General features: G+C 35.0%; 1 protein-coding gene and 1 pseudogene across 2 annotated transcripts; both read left to right on the plus strand.

The window, feature by feature from the left end:
• The first annotated feature begins 612 nt into the window (after window positions 1–612).
• Window positions 613–11,533, plus strand: LOC125817064 (uncharacterized; annotated as a pseudogene). Its single transcript, XR_007442276.1, has 11 exons — window positions 613–1,086; window positions 1,797–1,844; window positions 1,924–2,079; window positions 6,941–6,987; window positions 7,355–7,505; window positions 7,601–7,662; window positions 7,821–8,007; window positions 8,794–8,883; window positions 9,978–10,117; window positions 10,204–10,321; window positions 10,520–11,533. The product of XR_007442276.1 is annotated as an uncharacterized LOC125817064 (transcript).
• Window positions 11,534–14,771: 3,238 nt separating this feature from the next.
• Window positions 14,772–22,002, plus strand: LOC125817088 (uncharacterized). The gene is made up of 9 exons (XM_049496664.1): window positions 14,772–14,792; window positions 17,188–17,257; window positions 17,354–17,595; window positions 19,770–19,976; window positions 20,083–20,175; window positions 20,258–20,362; window positions 20,449–20,823; window positions 20,965–21,054; window positions 21,767–22,002. The coding sequence occupies exons 2-8, from the start codon at window positions 17,197–17,199 to the stop codon at window positions 21,052–21,054; spliced, it is 1,173 nt and encodes a 390-aa protein (XP_049352621.1). The 5' UTR covers window positions 14,772–14,792; window positions 17,188–17,196; the 3' UTR covers window positions 21,767–22,002.
• Window positions 22,003–22,227: the final 225 nt, after the last annotated feature.

Raw genomic sequence — 22,227 nt, forward strand, 5'->3', positions numbered from 1 at the left:
TTCATTATAAAACATCATTAGCTCATACACTTAATTAATATTTGTCACTTTTTCGTTGAAAAATAATGTGTATCCTTTTATGAAAAATTTGTTACACGAATTCAAAAACACAAATTTCATGATTTTTAAAGAAAGTAATAAAAAAAAAGTTGATAATGAAAAGGTATAATAAACATTTATAAAATTTACTTAAATAATTGAACAATGAATGTGATTTTTAAAGCAAAATTGGAGTGAAAATGATTTTCACTCGTATTTATGTTTTTTGTCTCGTGTGATAGTAGAGAGCGAATAAATAAACCCTAACCCTAGCAAGGTAACTGCCACTGACAATACCGTTAATAAAGTGTTATGTGAAAGTAGAGTAGAATGAGTTGCGGTGCAGTGATAAAGACGGTTTCATTTTTTAATTAGATCAGGTCTCAAATTCGAGTTATGAATATATAGTAAAATCATATTGAGAGCGTCACCTCTCAATGGGCCATGTACCCTGTAGTGCGCAATGAAAATTTAATTGGGCTTTAATATGAGCATCGAACACCAAATAAAAAAAAAGAAGGGGATAAATAAACCCTAACAAGGTAAAGGTTTACAGTGTGTCAGTGTTACGATATGGGGAAATTGAAAGGGAGAGATCGAAGAGACAAGTTTTACCACCTAGCAAGAGAATCGAGATACCGTTCAAGGGCTGCATTTAAGCTGATTCAACTAAATTCCAAATTCTCCTTTCTCACTTCATCTCAATCGGTTCTCGATCTTTGTGCTGCTCCCGGAGGTTGGATGCAAGTAGCTGTCAGTAAAACACCCGTCGACAGCCTTGTTATTGGCGTTGATATTGTTCCAATCAAGCCAATTGGCGGTGCAATTGCTGTACAGGAAGATATTACTACTGCAAAATGTAAATCCACCATTAAAAGAATAATTGCTGAAAAAGGTTGTAGTGGGTTTGATTTGATCCTTCATGATGGGTCTCCTAATATGGGTGGTGCTTGGGCTATGGAAGCTACTGTGCAGAATTCTCTCGTCATTGATTCTGTTAAGCTTGCTACACAATTTTTGCTTCCTAATGGTACTTTTGTTACCAAGGTACGTTTTTTATTATCATATTCATATGTATGTGTTATCAAAATCACTTTTTTATATATATACTATATAAGATATAGTTGCTGCTTTAGTATTCACACATGCCAATATAAGTACAAATAGTCATAGGTCTTAATTATTTTAATAACATAGTGGATGCTACTTTATCCTTGCAACTTTTTCCCACTCTTATTTTATCTATTCTTTTGTCTTCTTTTTTTTGTTTTGTTGGGTTGGTGGGGGAGTAGGAAAGCTTGTTGTCTTGTTTACTACATTCCTCTGTGTACTTAATAATATGTTATATGTGTATTGTATATGCGTTTTGGGATGGGTGGAGGTAAGCTTTATTAAACTATTTGTTTGTTTATTTTTGGGTGGGTGGAGAAATTTATGTCTAAGTTGTTACTTTACTATTCTCTGATACATACACATGTTTGTCTTTTCTTTCGAGTGGGTAGGGGAGGAGATGAACTCTATGTCATGTGGTGCATAAGTGGCATGATGACGTGGTGGGTCATGACACTAGTCTGTAGAGTATTTGTTAGTAGGAGTATTATTTTTTTTCATTGTATTGCCTTTCCCTCTAAGTTGTTCATGTAGAGTTGATGTTTTCTTGTTGACCTTCCTACTGTTATTCCATTCATTTGATTGCATTGCTGCATAAAAGATGGAACAAACGTTATCTAGCGTACTAATTCTCTATATACTTTTAGGTTTTTAGATCTCAAGACTATACTGCGGTTCTTTATTGTCTAAGACAGGTATTTCCTTCCTTTCAATATCACTTTTAGGGGTTATACGGATCAAATGAACTATATCACCTTTGCATTTGATTGCCAGCTTTTTGAGAAAGTTGAAGTGGAGAAACCTTTAGCAAGTCGTTCAGAATCTGCCGAAATATATCTTATTGGTTTCAAATATAAGGCCCCTGCTAAGATTGACCCTCGCCTTCTTGATATAAAGCACCTCTTTCAAGGTGGTAAAGAACCTCTCAAGGTACTGAAATTTTGCTTTTCTACTTTCTCTCTCTTTATCCTCTTGTTGGCACTTGCAGTATAGACCCTCAATAAAATTACCTTGTGTATGTCAATTTTCTGCTTAATGCCTCTCAAAGTGAGAGTCTTTCCATTATATAGAGAAAATAAAGATTACACATCCCTAAAGATCCGCCATTCATATCCCTAAAGATCAGCTATTCTATCTCTACAAATCTGATATTCAATCCCTCTAAATCTGCCTTGCTATCCCTCCAAATCAGCTATTCTATCACAATATTTATTCCTTTGATTCTACAACAAATGTATATGATCATGCTAATTTATATCACTATATAATTACATTAATATATATACAATCATTTAGCTGTCCATCATGCTAACATCACCCTTCAAATTGATGTTGGTGGATCAAGAAGCATCAATTTGCCAACTAGAAACTGATGGCGTTGCCGTGCCATGGATTTTGTAAACGCATCAGCTATTTGAAGATCGCTAGACACATGTGGAAGAGTAATTCCTTTATCTACAACTTCTCTTATATAATGACAATCCACTTCGATGTGTTTGGTCCTCTCATGAAAAACTGAATTAGTAGCAATCTGAATAGCACTTGTATTGTCAGCGTGGAGAGGAGTAGGATGAGATTGAGGAAATCCAATCTCAGCAAGTAACCCACGAAGCCATACAACCTCAGAGCAAGCAGTAGACATGGAACGATATTCAGCCTCTGTTGAAGATTTTGACACACGGTCTTGCTTTTTACTCTTCCAAGATATCAATGACTCTCCAAGAAACATGCACCAACTAGAGACTGAACGACGAGTATCAGGACATCCTGCCCAATCAGAATCACTAAAAGCATTAAGACGAATAGGAGAACCACTTGGAAAGAACAATCCACGAGTAGATGTTCCTAGAAGATACCGAATGATGCGACGAACAGCCACCAAGTGGAGATGATGGGGAGCTTGCATAATTCGACTAACTTGTTGAACTTCAAAAGAAATATCAGGCCGAGTAATAGTAAGGTAACTTAGACTCCTAACTAATTGTCGAAATATAGTTAGATCAGGAAGAAGATCGTCTTCCTCACGATGATACTTTACATTCAATTCCAATGGAGTATCTACGGAGGATGAATCTTGAAGACCAGCCAAAGAAATCAGATCCTGAGTATATTTGTGTTGGTTTAGAAACACACCTGAAGCAACATTATGAACTTCCAAACCCAAAAAATAAGTAAGAGTACCAAGATCTTTCATATGAAAAGAATCTTTAAGTTGCTGTTGGAGGCTAGTGATTAGTGAAGAATCAGTTCCTGTGATAATAATGTCATCTACATACACCAAAAGAAGAATACAACCTGTAGATGTTTTCCGAAGAAACAAAGATGAGTCATATTTGCTCTGCTCAAAAGAAAATTGTAGCAAAGTAGATCGAAACTTATCAAACCAAGCTCTTGGAGCTTGTTTTAATCCATACAAAAACCGGTTCAACTTGCATACATCTGATGTAGACGATGAGAACAAACCAGGTGGAGGTTTCATATAAATATCTTTTTTAAGATCACCATGGAGAAAAGTATTTTTGACATCCATTTGATACAAAGACCAGTTTTGTGAAGCAGCAATGGAAATAATAGTTCGCACCGTAGTCATTTTGGCTACGGGTGCAAAAGTCTCCTTATAGTCCACTCTATACTCTTGTCTGTTACCAAGAACAACCAATCGAGCTTTGTACCGATCAAGAGATCCATCAGAATGAAGTTTGATTGAATAAACCCATTTACATCCAATAGGGCGGACATTTGAAGGACATGAAACAATGTCTCATGTGTCATTTTCTTTAAGAGCCAAAAGTTCTTCCTCCATTACTTTCTGCCAACATTCATGCTTGGAAGCTTATGACTAACAAGATGGAACAGATATGTTGGATAAAGTAGAGGAAAAGCCATACCAATTGGGAGTACGAGATACTCTAGTAGATCGCCGAGTAGGCTCAAGAGAACCAAATCTTGAAGAAATCTCAGATTCTAGTTGTGGTCTAGTTTCAGGTGGCGGATCAGTGTCGGGATAGGATAAAGTTGGCCGACGTCGTTCATACACAAATCCAGGTTTGAACCTCTTAAAAGAAGATGATAAATCCTCAAAAGTAGGAAGAAGAGGAGAAACATAAGATGGATCTACAATCGTAGGAAAGAAATATTGATTCTCAAAGAAAATAACATTTCTAGAAATACGAAATTTGTGAGAACATGGATCATAGCAAATAAAACCTTTTTGTGACGTACTATAACCCATAAAAGCACATTTAGTAGAATGTACAGAAAGTTTATTGCGTTGCGAATGAGGCAAATGCACAAAACAAACACAACCAAATGTATGAAAATCACTATAGTTAGGATTTTGGTGATAAAGACGAAAATATGGAGACTCAAAATTTAGCACTTTAGATGGCAATATTAATTAAATAGACAACAGTAGACAAAGCTTCCACCCAATATTTAGCTGGTACAGAGGACTCAATCAATAAAGTACGAGTGACATCTAAAAGATGATTTTTTCGTTCAGCAACTCCATTTTGTTGTGGTGTATATGGGCAAGAGTGTTGTGAGACAATTCCTTTGTCAAGCAAGAATTTTTTGAATTCATAAGACATATTCTCCACCAGAATCAGATCTTAATAATTTGATGCATGTAGAAAATTGAGTCTCAATGTAAGCCAAAAATGTCTTGAACATGGAAAATACCTCAGATTTGGATCGAAGAAAATACACCCATGTAAACCGACTATAATCATCTATGAATGTCACAAAGTATTTGAAATGAGCATGAGAAATAATTGGTGAAATTCCCCAAACATCACTATGAATGACATCAAAACACTTTGTAGCACGACTACCAAAATTAGGAAAAGGAAGAGTTTTACTTTTGCCTAATTTACAAGTAGAACAATCAATGGAAGCAACTGAAAATTGATTTTTATTTCCCAATAAACCAGAATTTGATAAATGAGACAACACAACAGAATTTGGATGTCCTAGACGCTTATGCCAAACCTCAGTCTTACTAGCAGTAAAAGTACAAGCAAAAGATAGAACAGGAGGAATGGAAAAGTGTATAGGAAAGAATCGTCCAACTTTAGGCCCCTTCGCGATTATCGTCCCCGACACCTGATCCTGCACAAGACAACCATTACGAGAAAAATTCACATCACAATTGTTATCTACCAATTGTCCAACTGAAATAAGACTAGTTGAGAGCTTTGGTGAAACAAAAACATTCTTGAAAGTTGGAGTAATGTCTCCAACCTTGGTAATGGGTAAATTACTACCATTGGCAATCTGTATTTGTGATGGACCTTGATACTTGCGAACATTTTTTAGGATGCTCGTTGAGTTGGTCATGTGATTGGAAGCACCTGAATCAACAATCCAAAAATTAGATGTAACACCATTACCTTGTAATCCCAATGCTGAAAAGGCTGACACGATCATTTGTTGTACCATTTCAGGAGTAAGAACTTGTCCTGAAGATAAGTTATCATTAGTGGAGCCATTTATCCCAGCTTGAAAAGCATTGATCCTACGATTTTGAGGGCGCGTGGGACACTCTTTGATAATGTGTCCTTGTTGTTTACAATAATTACAGAACTTCTTGCTACAATTGCTAGCAATATGACCATATTCCTGCCCTTTCCTTTACCTTGAGCAGCAAATGCAACAGTGACATCATTTTCTTTCTTGAAAGCATTTTGTGTGACAAGACGTTGCTTTTCACGAAGTAATTCCCTAAAGCAAACATCCAAAGAAGGAGACGGGTCACGATTCATCAAGTTAGAGCGAACACTCTCAAAGTCGGAGCGTAATTTCATAAAAAATTGGTCTCGCTTGCTTTGCTCATGAACTGCCTGAATCACTGATAGAGATTCAGTAGGTATTTTGGCATAAAACAATATCTGTAAATTCAGCCCATAAATTCTGAAATCCAGAAAAATAATCTTGAACAGAAAGACCTCCTTGAGAGTAATTAGCAATTTCATACTCTAACTGAAAGCGTCTTGCGCTATTATCTTGGTTGTAAACCTTTTGTAAGTAATCCCACATGGACTTAGCTGTCTTGTATGGCCTGAGATTAAGAACAATAAGAGGGTCAATTGACCCTAGAGTCCATGTCATCACCCGAGCATCTTTAATCTTCCATTCACCTAGCTTTGTTGCATCAGTAGGAGCAGGATCGCTTCCATCTATATGGCCCCATAGTTCTTTGCCGGTGACAAACAACTGAAACTGAAACTCCCAAGAAGAATAATTTTTTCCAGTAAAACGAACACTAAAGGATTCAAAGTGATGTGAATTCATGCTTTTGAATAGCTATGAAAACTACAAAGACTCAAGAAAGCAACTAGAATAACCAAGAACAAAATTCCCAGGTGGTAGGACTGATTGTCGATGAACAGTCAACCAAAAACCAAGATTTTCAAAAAAAAATTAGAAGAAACCACAGATGACTCTATGAAACAAGACAGCCAAGAGAAGGCTCTAATACCATGTCAATTTTCTGCTTAATGCCTCTCAAAGTGAGAGTCTTTCCATTACATAGAGAAAATAAAGATTACACATCCCTAAAGATCCGCCATTCCTATCCCTAAAGATCAGTTATTCTATCTCTACAAATCTGCTATTCAATCCCTCTAAATCTCCCTTGCTATCCCTCCAAATCAACTATTCTATCACAATATTTATTCCTTTGATTCTACAACAAATGTATATGATCATGCTAATTTATATCACTATATAATTACATTAATATATACAATCATTTAGCTGTCCATCATGCTAACAGTGTATGTTTGAATAGGTGGTCGATGTTCTCAGAGCGACGAAGCAGAAGAGACACCGGGATGGGTAAATCATCTATCAATAATGTTTTTTATGCTTATGCACATTATTCACCTTTTGTACATGCCAAAGACCTCATGTTGACCGTTTGTGAAAACAACTGTTGTTCATGCTTTAGACCTCTTGGATGCCTTAAAAACCGATTCAGAGCTGATGAGCAGTGGTGTTGTCATCTTGTGTCAGAGGACATACTCTATCTATTTGTCACAGTTAAATGACTCCTTTTATTTGGTTTCTTGTATTCTAGTTCACTTTTATCTGATGATTTGCCACGAACCTATAATTTTAACTAGTTTCTATTTGTTATCCTATTTGCATTAACATGAGCATATTCTTCTATCTATTTTGTATCCAACTAAAACCAATGTTGCAGGTATGAAGATGGGGAGACGGTCTTAAGGAAGGACTGTTCTGCTGCCGATTTTGTGTGGTCTGATATCAAGAGCCTTGGCTCAGTTACTTCGATAAAGTTTGATGATCCTGCTTCTTTGCCAATGAGAGATCATCCTCTGACGACAGAAGAGGTATAACTCTGATAAATGGTGTTTTTTATATTTGTCAGAAGCATCCTTTGTAGTCTTTATTTCATCTGTTGCCTTACAGTTCAATTTTGGACCAGGTTAGAACACTATGTGAGGACTTGCGTGTTCTGGGGGAGCAAGATCTCAAACATCTTTCAAAGTATGGAACAAGAAACTTCTTAGACTTTGGTGTTTGCATTTGAAAAGCATGTCTTAGACCTGTTAATGGGGTCTAAACTGTTTAGGTTGTTATCTGTCAGTAAGAGGGGACATGATATCTTTCTTATCAGTTTTGCATGAATATCCTTTGACTTGTAGGTGGCGTAAGCTTATGAGGAAAGGTTTGGCTCCTTCAGAGACCATTAGTAATCCAAAAGTAGTAATTGAATGTGAGAGAGAAGAGGATGAAGATACAAGACTTGTAAAAGAAATGGAAGAGTTGAAGGAAACTGAATTGAGAAAGACGAGAAGAGAAAAAAGGGTTATAGCTAAAAGACAAGCCAAGGTTAATGGCTATGCTTTACCTTTCTCTTTCTAATTCTGTGTTGGTATCCTTTTTTCTACTCTAAGTTCAGAATGCGACCCTTGAATTGTGATACTTGGTTTTAGGATAATCATAGAGAGAACAAAAAAACCGAAATGCAAATATACTTATATGTTTTGTTTGTTCTCTTGAATGAATTTGGTTTTATGGTTTCCAGTTTATCTTCTAACTGCTCCCTTAAGCATCTTTGTCAGCAATATTTCTGCCCAGTTTACCTTACTTGTCAAATCACAAACTGACAACTTTGTAGTTCAGCAGATCAGCTGTAATTTCTATTCTGATTGCTTTTATATCACTGTCAAATTGCCTAAGAAAACTTATTCCAAGCTATTTTCAGCTAAAATACTGCTTGCGTTTTGCTTCTATTAATCAGCTATATCTTGATTAGCTATGGATTTTGTTGTATCCATTGCTGCCTATTTGGTCTCTTTTTGTTCCGATGCAAATGATTTGTCTTCCAGGGCTTCTAGTTGCTTTGCTCCCCCCCCCCCCCTCCCCCCTCCCCATCTTCATTTTGATCTTAAAAAACGAAGAAGCAGACGTGAGTCCTTTGTTGTTCTGCCTTTCTAAATCAATATTCTGTATTGGTGCTACCGCTTGAACTCTTTTGTTTCTGAATCTAATATGCATCTCTTGCGAATCTTTTGGTTCGTCGTCATGTAGATGTTGAAACTTTGACCATTGTTTGAGACTTAGTTCCTACTGCTGCTATCATTAGCTTACTTCCCATTCCTTCTTTAACTGCAGGACAAAGCACGTGAGGTGTTGGGGATGCAGTCCGATGCAACTGAAGATGGTTTTGCTGATCCGGAGCTGTTTTCTCTAACATTGATCAAGGTATGCCCACTTCACTCTGCTTAGTTTGTTACTTCATAGAAAATGCAACCCTTATCATCCACCCGTAGCAGAGACATTTGTGGTTAAAGGTTTGAAAGAGCTTAAAGGGGTGGAAAGAGGTTTATGCGAACATTTCATTATTAATGGGTGATGGGAGTAGGGATAGTTTTTGGGGACATAGGTGGTGTGGGAACAACACATTAAGCGCTCATTGTGTACGAGGGATAAGGGATAACTCAACCCGAGATTAATTTTAGGATGAGTTTATCCCATGTTTGGTTGGAATATAGTTGAGGGATAACTTATCCCGGGATTAGTTATCCCGGGATTGTTGTGTTATTTTATCCCATATTGAGACAATCCTGGGATGACTTATCCCGGGATAGCTTGTTCTCCAACCAAATGAGCCCTAAGAATGACATGTCCAAACATGTATATAATTTCATACCAAAGGGAGATGCTAGTCCAGTGGTCGATTGTGGAGTTTACAAGGGGAGAAGTGCAGTGGGACTTGAGGTTTAGGAACCTTTAAGACTCTGGGGATAATGTGGATCACCTCCTTTTTACATTGTGGGATAGCGTTCTACTTTTGAGAAATTCTGAGGCGGTTTGTACTTGGGTGGGTGATGTCGGGACTATGAAAGAAACTATGTTTAGTTGAGTTTTCTCTAAAAATGGAGCAGGGTATGAGATGTTGGTGTGCTAGCACTCATGTAGGTTGTTTGGAGAGGGAGTAATATGAGAGGTTTTTACAGAGTAGAGAAATATCTTGAGGTGTAGCATTTTTTCCATTGTTTTGTTTTAATATTGCATGTGTTTTTTTGCATAAAACCATTTTTTTGGTTAGGTTTCTGTCTTTTTGTGTATTTTTACAGGCATATCTTTTTGCCCATCTTTTAATGAAATTTATTACTTAATGAAAAACAGAACAATAAATTGCTTTTAATGTATTATATCCAAAATGGAGGATAGACCTGCTTTTACGTGTTAGCCTATTTCGTTTAGTGGTCTTAACATGAATTAAATCATCATTTACTTTGTCTTTTTAAATTCTACTTTGCTGTTAAGCTGAGTATCTGGGCCATATATTTCAGAGCAAGAGAGATGTAGTAGTTGTTGATGACAATGAATGTGATGATGGAACTGTTGAAGTAAATAGCGAAGATGACGGAAGTGACCTGGAAGCCCCAGAGAATGCATCTACCAATATGGACTCCGAAGAAGAGCGCATAAGGTAACCAGACAGTTTACTGGAACTATATCCAAAAACGATTATTTGACTTTTTACTACTATTGGAACTGGTTCATTTAAATTTTCAGACGTGACGATGAAATAGAGGGGTTGCTTGAGGACCACAACAAAAGGTATATGGCTCGAGGGGAAAGAAAAACAAAACGATCCAGAATTTCCTACTTGAGTGATTGTAAACTCTTGGAGGTACAGTAATTTTTAACTCTGTGTACAGTCTAGAATGAAAATATATTCATTGATGGGTCAAAATTTGGGCAAAAAACCGAATCAGCCGAACTAATGGTTGGATTTAGCTCAAAATTGACCCGTAAGAACTAGATGTGGTGTATCCTTCTTTCACTCTTTCTCTATCTCTATAACTGAGACTGTTTAGTCTATGTTCAGCTTGGTGACGAAGATGGTATGACTCATTCTGCTCAAGACTCTGACAGTGATATGGGAGAGGATCAAGTGAATCCTCTAATCATACCTCTAGAAACCGCTCCATCTGAAGAGGAGGTTGCAAAAACGTGGTTTACTCAAGATGTTTTTGTTGAGCCAGAAGAGCAAGACATGTTGGACAAGTATAACAGCGAAGATGAAATGCTAATAAACCTAGTAGGAGAAATGGCCCCAATATCTAAAACACAGACAACTAGCCAATTGCTTGCTCCAATCCTGACAAAGAAAAGAATGGATGGTTTGCTCCAAGTCCCATCATCTGAGACACCAAATGATTTTGAGATTGCTCCTGTACTGCCTACAGATTCAAGTGATTCGTCGTCTGATGAATTAGATGATGATATCGACAGAAAGGCTGAAATATTGTCTGTAGCAAAGAAATTGATTTTGAAAAGGCAGAGAGAGTCAATGATGGATGATGGTTACAATAAGTATATGTTTGACGATGAGGGGTTGCCATATTGGTTTGTTGACGAGGAGAAGAGGCATCGACAGCTGATAATGCCGGTGACGAAAGAGGAGATTGCTGCAATAAGAGCTCAGTTTAAAGAAATCAATGCACGTCCTGCAAAGAAGGTAGCAGAAGCCAAAGCACGAAAGAAAAGGGCTGCTCAGAGAAAGCTGGACAAGATTCGAAAGAAAGCTAACTCGATATCAGACCAAGCAGATGTATCTGATCGCTCAAAGAGTAGAATGATTGAACAGCTTTACAAGAAGGCAACACCTAAAAGACCAGAAAGGGAATTCGTAGTGGCAAAGAAGGGCGTTCAAGTGAAGGTTGGCAGGGGGAAAGTTCTTGTTGATCGACGAATGAAGAAAGATGCAAAAAGGCATGGAACGAGCAAGCAAGGCCTGAAGAAGGGAAGACAAAATTGAAAACCTTCAGCAACAGGCAAGAATGGGAACTCTTTTGATAGAAAACAAAACTTGTATTTTAGGGAACCTTACCGGACATAAGTTAATTAGTTATTTTATGCAAAGCCAACTTTGACTTAAATACCCAAGTGTATGGTTTATAAATGTGTGTGTTATTCTGTAATAACATTCACATGAAAGTGTCAAACATATAGTGCATAGTTGCTAAAAGAAAATAATTTTATTGTTTGGTTTATCTACAATGAGGATATCATAGAATAGGTCCCCTCCAATTTGCTGGTCTTTGGGTAACTTGATAACAAAGATGTATTTACTTTTCTTCTTGTTTATATATATAATGCATATGTTTAATAATTGGTAAATTAATAATCGATCATATTTTCCTCCGTTCTCGACTTGGCCAATGAAAAAAATCACTCATTTTAATAAGATAATAAGATATAATATATTTTCAGAAGAACCCTATATAAATATATGGTTCAATTAATATTATAAATTAGTAATTCTTTAAAAGTACAATATATCTAAGACAATTTAGTGAAAATATGATCATGTTGTGTTTTGTTGAACTTTAAATCTAGTCGAAATTCTTCTCTAACTTTTCTTATTGCATCCAAAAGTTTTGGTGTTGTCTTTTCAAACTGTACCATAAAATTGTGAAGAGTTCTAGATGCGATAAGTGTTTCCTTACGCATAACTGGTTCCAAAGATATTGCATCATCTTCAACTTCATCATCAAAATTATTTTTTTCGACGGTATCCACAATTTCTTCTAAGCTTTGAACCTCTGAATATGTATCATTTTCACCTTGATAATCCAATAGGTTTTATTGACGTCCATTTTATTGCGGTAATCGAGACCATTAATCATGACCTCAAGTTCATGAATGACGTTTTTACATGTGAGTTTATTCAAATTCTCTGAGATTTCATCTTCTGAACAAATTTTGCAGCATCTAAAACATTTGCTATTGTCTCTTGAACATTTGTCATCCAAGCCGGGATTGCAAAATTGATAGCATCCAAAATATTAATCTTTCCTAGATCGGTTTTTCTCACTTCATAGCCTTCAAATATCGTACAATAAAATTTGTTGTGATAATACATCTTGAAAGCTCTTATTATTCCGGCATCACAAGGTTAAATCTCAAAATACTCTTTAAATAATAAATATTAGTTTATCAATTAAATGATAAAGAAATTAAAGAATCTTAGTCCTTTCTTCCTCATCCCAAAACTCCGAAAATATTTTTTATCCGTAATTTATTTTATAGACAAATTGATCGAATATGTGTATTTAGTATTTAGATAATCAAAATCGAATAGTAGACTCCAATACATCCCAATTACGCAGTTAACCAAATACTACAATACTATTTTGAGAAACTAAAGAAAAAAAAGTAATAGAGGAAGTCACAACAGTCTCTGAACATAAGAGCTTATCTCAATCACAACAACTTCCAAATGATAATGCAATAGCCAAAACCTACCATCTACACATTTTGAGCATATATTGCTCTAGGACAGGATCATGTGCCTATTTGTTTAACTTTATACAAATTTAAATTGCCTACTTGTGCATAACAGAGTTAAAGAACATAGATGTTAACCAAAGTCAAGTTAAAAGGGGATATTTATGTAATGGTGATTGGTGATAGTTCAAGCAATAAAACATAAAGACATAATACATAAATATACCCTTTAACTTGACCTTAACAAACATATATTTATGTCTTCCAACTTTGGGTGTGCACAAATAGACATTTAAACGTGTATAAAATTAAACAAATAGACACAAATATCCTACATGATATAATACACGTAGGATGCCATGTAGGACACAAATTGCCACGTAGGACGCCATGTAGGATGGACGTGTGTCTACTTATTCAATTCTATACAAGTTTAAGTATCTACTTGTACACACTCAAAATTAGAAGGCATATGCCTTAGATGAGACCATGTTAAAGGACACATTTATGTATTTTGCCAACACCAACACATGACAATTCAGATAGAAAACTAAAAAAATACGGATACTTGAGATATTTTGAATATAAACAAATGGCCAGAGGCGTATCTAGAGGAGTTATGTGGGTTCACGTGAACGCATGCTCCCCTCTCTAGATTATAAATAGTAGTGCTATATTTTTTAAAAAAATATTTAAATGTAGAGGTGTGAACCCACGTTAAATGTAGCATATAATAATACGATGATGATTAGGTGCACCTTTGTAAGCGAAGATAGAAATTTTAAATCTTATTTTTGTTATAACACCCCTCCAAGTGGTTATCGGTAACATTTTTGGTGTTTCAATCAATTCTTCTTTTATTTTTTGCTTTAATCTTTCAAAATTTTCAAGTGTGTAAAATTGGAATTTCCTAAAAAAAATTAGCACGGTAAATGTTTTATATAATTAAATCAAATGTGTATATTAAAATTTAAAACTAGTACTCTCACTGTCCCTAATTACTTGTCCACTTTTCATTTTTTAGTTGTCCCTAATTACTTATCAATTTTGACAAATCAAAAAAGGACAATTTTTTTTACCTATTATATCCTCAATTAATTATTTTGAAAAAAAAGTAGAAATTCTTGAAAATCTCAAGTTTGCAATTCATTCACTTCATAATTAATAGGGAAAAAAATCTGAAATATATCTAAACTTTGACCGAAATTGCTGTAACAATACCGAACTTTGGAAATGACCTTTTACCCCCTGCACTATTTAATAGTGTATTTTAAAGGTATATGTGTGCCCACGTAAACATCATAAAAATTGCATCATTATAAATAGTAATGTGTCCACGTGGGCATATATATACCTTTAAAAATACACTATTAATTAGTGCAGGGGGTAAAATGTCCTCCATAAAGTTTGGTATCGTAACAACAATTTCGGCCAAAGTTAGAGTATTGTTTAGACCATTTTCCCTAATTAATAATAGAGGTAAAATGGTTAACTCATTAAGGCAATCATTGTTTTCTTAATAGGTGTGTCAATTCAAAAGAGACAAATAAGTAGGGACAAAGCGAATATATGTTGGACCTATAAATTTTAAAATTTAATGAATTAGTGTTAACAACGGATCAAACCAATCAAATTTATACGTTAGATGTATCTTTTCATAATAGTGCACTTACCCTTCCGAAATCCACCTTTACAAATGGCAACAACTCCTTAGCAACAACCATAATATTACTCATTACCTAATTTTTACCAAATGACAACAACTATATTGATTAAGTTGTTGCTATCGAAATATTTGGAATTTCTCTTTTCATTGTTCCACTGATCTCTACACTCATTTTCTTCTGCCGTGTATTGCCCAAATTCCGGTGAGTTATCACTTATGATTTAGTCTCCTTGCTATGATTTGGCTATCGTTTTAATTTGTTGATCCATAAATGAGTCTGTTAAGTTCCTTTTTTCTTTGATTCAAGCTCAGGAAAAGGGTTAATTTTGTTTTGGGTTTTAAGGTATTTGAATCTGGGTTTCGTACAACTAGTTTTTTGAGAGAAATTAATGTCAGTCTTTATGAATTCATTAGTACATTTTGCATCAGAAAACAATACTTTGAAAACAGAACAATTTTCCCTGTACTAAATTTCATGAAATCACTGGTGAATGAAAATTTGGAGGGTGAACCCTCGACCCTCAAGTGGGTTTTTGCTAATTGCTGGTATGTTTTTTTTTTTTTTTTTTTTTTTAATGTAAATTTGGTAGGGGATTACAATATGGGGAATCGAACCTCAGCAACAAGGTGCGAGTTTAGGTGACCTAATTGCTGGTATAAGTCTAATTATCAAGGTTCAATCAGATGTTGGGAAGTAGAACTCACTGATGCTTCTACTGCTTAAAATGTTCTTGTAATGTATTGGCTTCCTTCAATATTTGTTTTTTCTTTACACCTTGTTTTCTTTTTTTCGTTTTTGTAAATATTACTAGAATTAGAAAAGAAATAAGCCAATTGGGAACCATTGATTGACATAAAAGTTTTGATGAAATCTCCTTTGGCTTTGATTTCTTATTTTAAAAACGGATGGATTGAGAATCTTGATTGTCTTGAGAATTGTTTTTTAAGAAGTGATTGCTTTGAGAATCTTACAGCTTGTTTGGATAGTTGTTACCTATTGTACCGTATTGTGTTGTTAGTTTTATTGAAACGAAGGTTCTGAAATCAAAAGGTGTTCATTTTTCTGTACAATCAGTCTTACTTGTTCAAGGGAAACATAGGGCACGGATGATAAAATTTGATAAGAAATAAAACCAAAGAACCAGATTCAACAGTTCTAAGACTTGTTCTTATAGGTTAAATCTTTAAAAGTAAAGGCCAATGTTATTGAGAATCTTATGTGACCTAAAGATACATATGGCTGTACGAATTTATTCTCTACTATATCGAATCGAGTATAATTTCAACGAACCGAGTTTGAGAGCCAGTCATAGAACTAAAATGCCAACCTAAACACCTACTAGGTGGAAATCCTGACTGCAGGAGCAGAGCATTGGGTTTTGGAGCAGTTCAGTTATAATATGAAAGAAACTATAATCCAAGTGAAGCCCAACACAGATACAAATCTTTGTACTGTTTATAATCCAAAATAGTAATTCAGGAAAGTTAGCTACTGATAACAGGATAGATCAATGTAGTAGTCCTGCTTTCGTTTACTGGTACGAGTGACTGTTTGTAACAAAGGGGAATCGGATTGACATGGAACACGGTAATCACATTCATTGATAGAGGAGTTCGTCATAGAATAAAAACAAAAGAAAGAAAGGAGGGAGGTTCCAGAGTTGGTCTTAAAAGCAACTAAGAAAATGAAGAGACAACTTCATAGCATAACCCTAACAAAATATATCTTCTTCTATATGTAGGCATCCTCACAAAGTGCACCTACCTCCCCAAACCTCACTTGTGGGATTACACTGCATATGTTGTTGTTGTAGTAATAGTTGAGCCGTAAATCCATTATATTATTCTAAAGTAGATGTTACAAAAGGGGTGAATATGGATTCGTATGTGTAGATGTTACAAAAGGGGTGAATATGGATTCGTATGTGTAGACGTTACAAAAGGGGTGAATATGGATTCGTATGTGTAGATGTAAATGACCCCATTACTCTAATGATCCATCCATTCTAGGCTAGCAAGCAGACAATGTATTATGTTAAACATGGCCAAAATGAGAAATGACATGTGATGTTAAGGGTAAGACCACGAAATTTGTATGATCTTCTCAAACAAAAATATGAAAACCGCATCAACTGATTGACTAAGTAAGGGGAGAAACAATTCCTCAAGTAGAGTCGATGATGTCATCAGAATACAGAGAGAAGATATTTATGGAGTGAGTGTTGAAACACCTCTCAATAAGAAGTAGACTCAGAAGTTGTAATGAGTCTGATCTTGAAAATGTGGATGATTTCAATGATTCTGCAACAGATGAAAATACTGTTGAGTATGATGAAAACGAGGATGATGGTTGGTTGTGATTTTTCAACTAGTCTTAAGCCCAATTTTGCTATATTTATCGCTTTCTTCATTGGAGTTCCATTTTCCATCACCTTGCTGAAATGATTAATTTCTATTTTCTACGTTTCCATTTATATCTTCATTTTCTTGCTTTGTAACTTTATTTGTTTATCCCAATTTCTGAGCATCATTTTTATTTGTTAATTTCTATTTTCTGCCTGTAATGTAATTTTTTTAAATATGTTGCAGGCTTGCAGCTCATCATTATGACAAATGTGCATACTAATAATGCTGGAACTGCCGATGTAATTGCAACCCCACCACCAGGTAAGTTGATTTATTCATTAAACCATTCCCTTCAAAGTTTCTAGCTTGTATATCTTTTTTTTATATACACTTAAATATTTTCATATATTGCTAAAGGGCAAAAAAGAAAGGGAAGGGGGAAGACAACGGGACTTTCAATCCAAAAGAAACTCAAGGAAAGTGTCAATGGAAAGTTGAAGGTAATTATCCCACCAGATCGAATGGTAGCAGTAGGTCCTGGAGCTAAAGATTTTGTTACTGAGCTCTCAGTGACAGTTCTCCATAATGCTAGGCATGATGTCAAGAATTGGAAGGGAGTTTCTGATCTAGCAAAAGATAGGATTGTTGCTCATATGCTGGTAATTCGCTTTCTTTCGATTAAATTTAAAAAACCTTTTGGTCCTTGAATGAATAAAAATATAAAATTCAATCAAAACACTTGGTAAACCGAAATAGAGAACACCTCCCTTGACACGAGAGAATGAAAATGAGACTAAAACACCATAGGCTACTCAGATCATCAAAGCAACATACGTTTCAGAATCTTGAATTCCCGGTGCAGATTTCAACTTCTTGATTTGGATTTAGTTGGTTAATTTTCTTGTTTCTTTGCTTTTACAGTAGCGCGCATGAAGTCGATTTTGTTCTAAATGTTTCTCTTTTTTTCTTCCTGCTCTCCCCTTGCCACTACCTCCACCACCCTATGTTCTTTCCCAGCCACCATCTTCACCATTATATGTACCCATTCTCTTCATCTTCTATTTTCCCAGCACCATCTCCACTACAAGATAAAAGTTATGTTGCAGATAATGTTGAAGCACAAGATAGGTTAATGAAAAACCATCTTCAATCTATAAACTATCTATAGTCAAAATTCCAAAGAACTGGAGTTTTTTTAACCTTGTTAATTTTTTTTTGACTTGTTAAACGTGAGATTTAGCTCTTATATGTTTCTTCATCTTCTTAATTCTATTAGATGGATGTCTCTTCTTCATCTTGAAGTTGGATAGTTCTCTGATAGTTATTACTCCGTCCGTTCAACAATAGTTGTCCACTATACTATTTTGGGATGTCCAACAATACTCGTTCACTTTATGAAATCAATGGATAATTTTACACTTAGTTCCTAATTTACCCTTATCATTATTTATAGTCATTTCCTTATTATATTTTTCAAAACATTGTATTTATTATATTCAAAGGGTGATATAGTAAAATTACCCTTCCGTTTATAGTTTCTTAAGAAGTGTACAAAGTCGATAGTGGACAAATATTGTTGGACAAAGGGAGTACTTTTTGTGCCCTTCATTTTCAAATTTTGGAATATCATTCCTCGTTGAACTCAGTCTATCCAAATAAGCTACCGTCTATTTATTTTGGGCTCAAAAACCTTTTTTCAGACTCAAATTTCAAAATTCATGTGGTATGCTTTGATTAGTTAGTTTTTTCCACATCAACGTGAAATAATACAGCATATCCAAGTTCTATTTTGCTCCAGTTCACTGATGTCATTTATATTGTTCCATGCCATTTTGGATTAGCATGCACGTCAACTTACGTTAGTGTAGTTATCATCAGGTAGGTTTCTGTGCACAGTACTGATTATAATAATCTTTATGAGATTGGATTTTCTCTTGGTATTGATTGCATCTAAATCCGTTGCATCTTTAAAAGATCCATCCTAGAAACAGAGCTATCAGATTGCTGGAAGCAATTATTTACCGGTATTGTAAACCGAAATGATTGCTGATTACTGATTAGGCAACCACTCACAAACTTGATCTCTTCTTCTTCTTTTTTTCCATTTCTTAATTGGTACTAGCTAATTATATTGAACGTCGAATCTGCTTGGTTAATGAAATCCAACAGGTTCATCGCTCAACCAACTCGTGGCAGGTATGCTCTTATGGTTTCTGCGGACTAGTGGTACTGAATACATAATTTCAGAACAATACTTTCCTTAAGCAGTCCGGATGAGTAAAGTACGTTTTGTTTCTCATATCGACAATGAACTTCATATCCATTTTCCAGCAACAGAGGATCATTAATGCAATTCATCAAACAATTGTTATATCTTTGTCCAAACAAAGTATTCTTTCATGTCACATTTTTAATTTGTTCAAAAATATCCGATGCAAATTTTACTTCAGAGAACTCAGAACTGAAAAATGAAGAAAGGTTTGCAGATCAGGTAATGGTGGCAATAAGGAACAACTTAAGTCAAAGAATTGAAAGCATACTCATAGGAGAGTCTGTTTGATCCACTTTCAAAGCTCGTGAACCATACACAGTTCTGTTCGAAAATGTGTTGGCAGAATATCTATAAAGTTTTTGTTTCAATACACAGTGAGTTCAGAATTATGGTTTTAGAGAGGGAACTAAATAATACATCAGAACAAGGATTAAAGTATACAAAAATGTATACTGATAAACTAACTTTAGAGCATTCGACTCTCAAGCATCCCTCAGTTTATTGACAGACAATCAAAGTTCTATTTTAATTAAGCTCACCTAAATTTTATTTTGAGTGCAGGATACCTTCCAGCTTCCGGACATACAACATAATCGGGATACTATCCTTCAAACAGCTAAAAATTTATATCGATATCGCCGTAGTAGGCTACATGATCATTTCAAGAAATTTGCTACAAAAGAGGTAAGGTTGCAAAACATGCCATCACAGGTTAGTGAAGCTGAATGGAAATTCTTGGTGGAATATTTCAACTCTGACGATTTTAAGGTAATTCAGTAGTACAATGGATTTAACTTTATAATAAATATTGTTTTGTTTTCTTTTTCTACTTCTTATAATTAAAATTGAATTCATGGACTCAAAATCAATGCAGAAAATGAGTGAAAGAAATAAAAGTAATAAGGCAAAACAAGAGGTGAATCATATTTGCGGCAGAAAATCCTTCCAAGCAGTATCATTTGAAGCGGTGAGATATGTCTTTCGTTTATTTTATTTTATGGATTTTGATTTTTCTTTTATCAATAACGTAATTTGATTTGTTTTGGTAGAGGGACACAAACACCGGAAAAGAGCCAAACTCTCAAAAATTTTGGGAAATGACTCACGTGAACTCAAACGGGCATTGGGTTAATGATGCTTCTGCTGAAGTGAATGTACATAGAAAAATCTTATCTTTATTCCTAGAATAAGTCTGTCTAAATAAATCTTGAAAGTTAAAGCTTGTATAACTTGCTTGTAGGATAAGGTGAAAGAAGTTGTTGCTGAAAAAATTCAAGAAATTGAAGAGGGCACCGATGTGGACCTTATTGCTAATGCTGCATTTATGCAAATTATGAGAGAAAAAGAAGGGTATGTTCGTGGTCAAGGATCGGGAGTTAAGCCAGCGAGTAGGAGATCCAGAGATGAAATTCAAGAACAACTAGAAGCACAACAAAAGGAGATAGAAGAAGAACGGCGTAAACGAGAGAGTTTAGAAAGCAAGCTAATGGAAGTAAAAAATCAGCTTGAGGAGGAGCGGAGAAGTCGAGAAGTCATGGAAACTCGTTTAGTGCATGAGCAAAAATTGTTAAAAGAGGGCGTAATGGCATTAGTATCCCATATGCAAAGTTCCATGGTATTTATTTAGTATAATCTGCTAAACTAGTAAATGCTACATTACTACTATAGTCACTCTCACTATCTCTGCTTCTTCCTCACTCTCATATCCTTCCTTTATACGACAAACTAAATTCTTTAGTTGTACTATGTTTAACAGAATGGACTTCCTGCTGCAATTTTCAACATCATTAATAATTCAACTGGTTCAGACGAGGCAAGTCCTACAAGTCTTATGGATAAAAACTAGGTAAGTAAACTTTATCTAACTCGTGTAAATTATCTTTCTTGGTTGTATGCAAGAATGAGTCTTTTAATTGCTTGATTAAGTCTTGGTACGTTCAGTAGCAAAGTTTCAAGTCATTGTTATTTTGTAGTTCTGGAAGTCATTGTTATTTTGTAGTCGTATGTCTGGAAGTCATTCTTATCTTGGTTGTATGCATAAATGTTCGTCTAACAAGTTGAGCCTGCCCTCAAAGATACGGGACAATTTTGGCTGAAAACTCGTAGTTGGACAGCCCAAGCATACCCTAAATTGTAAACTAGATACTATTATTTAGAGTACTTAATTAGATTTAAGACAAACGGAGAATTGATACATTCTCCACTGGGAGTTTTTTTCTTTTCTTTTGAGTAAAGTTCTCTACTAGGAGTATCTCGCGTGGTATTTGGTGCAGCTTTGTGTGAGCAAATATTTAACTTTGTGAGGAAGTTTTTAATGTTTTCTGTTTCCAAATACTTTTCTTGGTTTGATACTTTTACAACTTTTTTTGCAATTTTATTGTTAGCTGAATGTTTCTGCCCCAACCATTCTATAGAATGTGAACTTCTAGTGATGCGATTAGTTGCAAAAACCAGTAAGATTATGTGGTTCCGACCCTCTTTTGCTCTTTAAATATGTACTTCGTTTACTTTATAACTTACTTTTTCGAAATATAACTATATTTATCTTTTATTTGTAGGATGAACATTCATAAATCAACATTGCTGACAATATGGTTCATGTAATGCACAAGCTATTGCAAGAAGATTCTTTTAGACTACTCTTGTAATTAGAATGCAATGCCTTGCTTATATCTTTTGTTCTTTATGTAAGTAAAAAGTATATATTTAGGAGTATTTAGTTTTTGGAAGTAACTAAATTTCTGGTGCATGCATCAGTTTTATGGATTGCATCTTTGCAAATATATATTCTTTTTACTAAAGGTGTACAAAAAATAACTAATTTATGGCAATAAAAATTAGGCATGATACATAAATATGTGGTATGCCCACATAAATATATGGTATGCCCTTTAACTTGACCTTAACTTATATTTATGCCCTTTCATGTCCACCCATGGGAAAATAAGAGCTCGTCGAACTATCATTCTTCATTTCCGAGGTCAATCAAACGGTAGTCCTCCAATTTCCTCACGAATGC

This window comes from Solanum verrucosum, unplaced genomic scaffold (assembly GCF_900185275.1).
Source record: "Solanum verrucosum unplaced genomic scaffold, falcon-dt-bn FXZP01000094.1, whole genome shotgun sequence".
In the NCBI taxonomy this organism is placed as follows: Eukaryota; Viridiplantae; Streptophyta; class Magnoliopsida; order Solanales; family Solanaceae; genus Solanum; species Solanum verrucosum.